This window comes from Octodon degus, unplaced genomic scaffold (genome assembly GCF_000260255.1).
Source record: "Octodon degus isolate 3935 unplaced genomic scaffold, OctDeg1.0 scaffold00146, whole genome shotgun sequence".
In the NCBI taxonomy this organism is placed as follows: Eukaryota; Metazoa; Chordata; class Mammalia; order Rodentia; family Octodontidae; genus Octodon; species Octodon degus.
The window spans coordinates 2179155-2184566 of record NW_004524722.1 but is presented as its reverse complement, the minus strand read 5'-3'; the positions used below and the strand labels follow the sequence as shown (position 1 = coordinate 2184566).

The following is a 5412-nucleotide window of genomic DNA, read 5'->3' as shown; positions in this document are numbered from 1 at the left end:
CCATATTAATATGCTGAGCTGTAAAAGGCTCAAGCCAACAACTTCTGACATTACCAGGCCTGCAGATAACCCACTACTATTATGGACTACTGGACTACATTGGATTATTTTGCTGAATATATGCACCTGCAATATTTGAATGGCAATGGAATACCCATCTCTGACAAAACTAAACAAAAAAGAGGGATATAAATGAGGGACCATTTTGTAGTGAAAAAAATATATGTATATACAAAATAGGATAGATATACAGCTACTTTTTCTTAGTTCAATGAGAAGAAAGATTTGTACTAATAGTGTTTAGACAAGATATCGTATCTGCATCTTGTACTATGAATAACTACTACAAAGGCAAGGTATTAATCACTGTAACTGTCCTACTGGCCTGTTTTGAAACTGTCTCACTGCTATTTCTTTCTCAATACAATTAATTAAAAAAAATTTGCAGAAGATTAAAAAAAAAAAACAAACCAAAAATCAAAATGTAACTTGTAACAAGAGGATAGCAACCCAATAAAAAAATAGATAAAATATTTGAATAAACTTTTTGCAAAGTAGATATATGCCTAATAAGCCATAAAAAGGATCAACAGTATTAGTCATTAGGTCAATACAAATCAAAACCACTATGACTATCTTGCAATAATGAAGGAGTAAAGGTTGAGGGTACAGCACTTTGCTTAGTGTGTACAAGGTCCTGGGCTTGATCTCTATCACTGGGGGAAAAACATGGGCATACATTTCTTGTGGGCAATGAGAATATTTAACTTATAACAAAACAAACTACAAACAGAATACTTTATAGTTAACATTTTAAATTCCTAAAGATTTTTTCAGTGGTTGACAATCTTCAATTTTTTCTTTTCTTTTTTTTTTTTTTTTGAGATAAGATCTCACTCTGTAATAGTACAGCCTGGCCTTAACTCCCTTATATAACCCAGACTGACCTTGAACTCATAGTAATCCTCCTTTCTCAGCCTTCAGAGTGTTGAGATTACAGATGTGTGCCACCATTTCCAGCTAACAATCCTGAATATTTTTTTTTCTTAAAAATGTATTTAATACAGGGTCTACAGGGTCTCACTACATGGATCGGACTCATAGTGATCCTCTTGTTTTCAGCCTCCTAAGTGCTAGGATTATGGGCAAGCATCATCAAGCCCAGTCTCAATCACTGTGTTCAGCGCGCCCTAGGGGCAGGGCCAGCATGGCGTGGTGGGGATTGAATCCCAGTCCCTGCGGCTGCCTAAGCAGGTGCTTTAGTCTAGTGAGCTATGTGGCTGGCCCTTGAATACTTTTATAAAAGCATATTTATTCATTATTTTTCATTAGGCAAAAATTAATTGTTCTTCAAGTGTTGAAAATTGTTTCTCAATGTACAGAATAGAAGAGTAGAAAGAACATTAACACTGTATTCACCAAAGCTGTATGTGTCATTCATTCACAATATTATTCTGGCCAAGTTTTTTTTTTTTTCTTATTAGACTACTGTTTTCCCTTTAATAAAAGCAGGATGAACTCTGTAGTTCCTCTGACCACTCCTGTTGAAGAAAACTAAAGTGATTCAGACAAAATGAAAATTAACAAGCTTTGCTGTACACAGTAAAGGAAATTCCTAAGTTATATGAGAAAAACAGAAGGGAAGGGCTGATGCAAGCAATGGTCCTGTATACATACATACCAATTACATCCCAACACCAGGACCCACCCTTGATTAACATGCAAACCCACAAATCCCATCCCTCCAGCCCTTGACCCACAGTCCCATATACCTCAGCTATGGTCATTCTCAGAGCACTGACAGGGGAGAGCTCAGTATCCACCAGTTGGGCAGCTTTTAAACTCTGCCCAGTAAAGATTGCACAAGGACAGAAAACAGCATAGAGTTAGAAATTAAGGCAAAATTTCTGGACACAGCAGCTAAGAACACTGAGTAGTCACAGGAAATAAAGGTCTTAAGGCTTAGCACAGTCAGGCTTTGTAAAAGTGAGATGAAGAGTTGCTGTCACTCTGATTCTTAGGCGAATGGGCAAAGGTAAAATAATCTCAAATTAACCACAATTTTTAAGCTGGATACACTTGTCATGCCCTGTATCTTCTCATACTCTATTTCACCCCACTCTTTATAGAAGTCAGATTATAGGACAATGTCATTCAGTCGTTAAGTAAAAGCTGATTGATAAAAAAAAAATCACTAATATAAAGGGCAAAGATTATCATCTAGAGGGAAATACTGATTTCCTGTTATTCTTTCTATAAACACTAATAAGGCTACTTCAAATGTAAGAAAAGTTATGAGATACCTCCAGCAAATATATTTCTACTAAGTGGATTCCATTAAACCCTAGAAGTATATAATAAACCCCGGATTCTACCTAAATTTAACAAAAAGCCTTGTAAATATAACTTGACTTTCCTCTTAGCTTGTCTATATTGAGAGAACATGCTAGTATGCCAACATCTGCTTTCTCTTTTTGAAGACATTTAATTTTACTTTTCATGTTATTAAATTAACTTTTAAGAAAAACTCAGTGACTTTTAAGAAAAACTCAGTGACAAATATTTTTCATAAACTCAAAAAATGTATAATTAAAGCTTCTTTAAGAATGGCCAATTTTGCATTTATGTTAATACTTTAGCATTCCACAAGCTGAAAGGAATTATCAAAAAACTATTATTTTTATAAAGCCAACAAAAATATCTCCATGTACATATTTATTATTCTACTTATTAATTATGTTCAGGTTAAAATACAACCATTTGTTTCTTTGGAAGGGTATATAACATTAAGAATTTCATGGACAAAAGGCATACTTCATATTTGAATACATTTGTTGAATATCTTTTCTTCTTCCTTCAGTTGACTTTAGACTTTTAGTAACTTGTCCTTGAATTTAACCTCACTCAGTAGAAAGTGGTTAGCACAATGATACTGGGTGTTATCTACATTTCAGAAAGCAGAAACTTCATGGCTTCTCTACATCTTCACAGTTTGTTATAAAATTCACAGGACACAGCTTTTTCTGTCTATTCTGAGTATGATGAGTTATTTGAGCACAAACAAGCACAAGTCAACAACAAAGGAGATGAGAATCTGAAATTCCCTTACAGTATCACTGTCACAGGGCTGGAACTGGAAGGGCAGGGGTTTGTGAAATACGGCATTCTCTTGTAGGAACAGCTGAAGATTATAGTCCCGTACCACCTAAGGAGAAAAAGATGTTTTTAAGTCTTTAATAAGGTTAAAAGGTCCAGTAATTACATCCTAAAGTTTAAGATTTAATCAGCTCTTTTCAACACAAATGAGAAACGATTCAAAACTATATGATAAAAAAATGATGTTACATATATATATATATATATATATATTTTTTTTTTTTCCATTTCAGATGAGATGTGTTAGTTATGTGTCCTATTTTCTTAAAAATATAAATTTCAAAAGTACTAGTTTAGAAATCGGCCCAGATTTGGAGACCAGATAATATACCATATTTTAAGATAGCATAAAGACACAGAAAGCTATCTTGTAAAGACCTATGTATGTGAATAGGAAGCATGTTACAGGAGATGCACACTCTGCCTTTTCCAGCCCTAAGATTTTATGAGTCTCTTAAAGTCTTTTTTTCTTGGAGGCTGCCATCCAGTGGGAAATGAGGAGGTAATCCTATCCTTGCACAAAAATTGTAGTTTTAGAGTATTTCTTGGCATCTTTTCAAGGAGGCTTTGTTCTAATTACTATTTTAAAGCATAACAAGAAGACAAAGTAGAAAGGAACCTATGGAGAATAATTATGATACACACAGAGGAGCAAAATAAAAACCACAGATAGTCAACCATTTGAACAAGAATAACCCAGAAAAGTTAAACTCAGCAACATATGATGTGCAGAAATCCATGTGCTATTGTGCTGCCTTGTCTACTGCAATAAGGCAGCACAATAGCCATCTTCCATCTGCAATAAGGTATAGCTCATTAGCAGCTCTGTCAGAGAATGGCAGAAGAAAAAGGTTCAAAGTAGCTCTGTCTTGGTAGTCTTGAGAAAAGATGGATAATTTGAAGAAAGGTTCAAGTAGGGGAAGGCATATTTTCCATTTTATTTACTAGTGCAATCTCAATTCTCTACTGCTTCTTTCTCCCTTACTCAACCAACCATTTATTGAAAGAGCTTACTAGGTCCAATGTAAAGTGCAGGGGTGAGAAGGAATGTATAGGCAAACAAAACAAGCAAACAAGGTTAGTATTTTTCAAGTACTTTTATAATGTGGAAACTGAAGAGCAAATCAGCTGCACAATTAAGATACACTATGGGAGCATGTAGAGGGCACAGGAAGAACACAAGAGCATGATACCTAATTTAGACAGAAGGGTAGGATGGAGTGAAGAATTTTGAGAAAACTTGCTTAGGAAGGCATACTGAGTAAATATATTCTTTTTTAAATGAATTTTATTGAGAAACAAATAGCAATGAGACAGTTTCAAAACAGGTTAGTAGAACAGTTACAATAATTAATACATTGCATATTGTTGTCTTCATAGTAGTTATTCATAGTACAAGATGCAGATATGATATTCTGGTAAATACATTCTTAAAGGAAAAGATATTGTACTTTTCTTGAACTCTAGTTTTAAGCCAGAAAAACTAAAACTTATGATCGAACCATCAGTGTCTCATAGTCACTATGTAGAAAAGGTGTGTGGGTCATTCTTCTAGTTGCCAAACTTATCCTGAAGCATTATAAACCAATTTGGGGCTAGGTTTGGTAATGCATGCTTGTAATCCCAGAACTTGGGAGGCCAAGACAGTAGGATGGCTACAAATTTGAGGTGAACCTGGGCTACATAGAAAGTACAAGATCAGCCTGAACTGAACTACACAGTGAAACCCTGTAACAACATCAAACCAGGCCAAACCAAAAAAAAAAAAAAAAATTCAGTGTGGACAACCTTTAAAAATTTAAAACTTTTTCTTAGGCAAAATTTCAAACATATGAAAGTATAAGATAAAGTATAATGCATTCCCATGTACTCCTTACTTAATTTCCCAAAACATCTCATGGCTGATCTTGTTTCATCAATAAATGTACTACTACTTCTACCCCTAACTATGTTAAAGTTAAGACATACCATCTCACCTATAAATATTTTAGTAAGGTATCTAAAAGAACAAGGCTCTTCTAAGAAAATATATTTGTATTAAAATTTACAAATATTTACCAAACTAGCAATTAATATTCAAATTTCCACATTCCCTCTTTTAAGGAAATTATTTTTCAATTCAAGATCCAAATAAAGTCCTAGACCAGTTGCTGCTATGATGTCTCTCAGGTAGGTGGATGTTCAAGAAGAAGGGGGTGGTGAATGAAAGCAAGAGACAGGAAAAGGAATATTGTGGGACTGTCCTGCTTCAAGGTT

The 5412-nt window shown here is 34.4% G+C and overlaps 1 protein-coding gene across 2 annotated transcripts in view; it reads right to left on the bottom strand.

Annotated features, from left to right (window-relative positions):
• Window positions 1-5412, bottom strand: part of Fchsd2 (FCH and double SH3 domains 2) — a 350373-nt gene that overhangs the window by 88526 nt on the left and 256435 nt on the right. For both annotated transcript variants that reach the window (XM_004641933.2, XM_023702160.1), the window contains one exon: window positions 3110-3205. In XM_004641933.2, the coding sequence (XP_004641990.1) occupies window positions 3110-3205 (96 nt within the window). The remainder of the gene's footprint in view (window positions 1-3109; window positions 3206-5412) is intronic.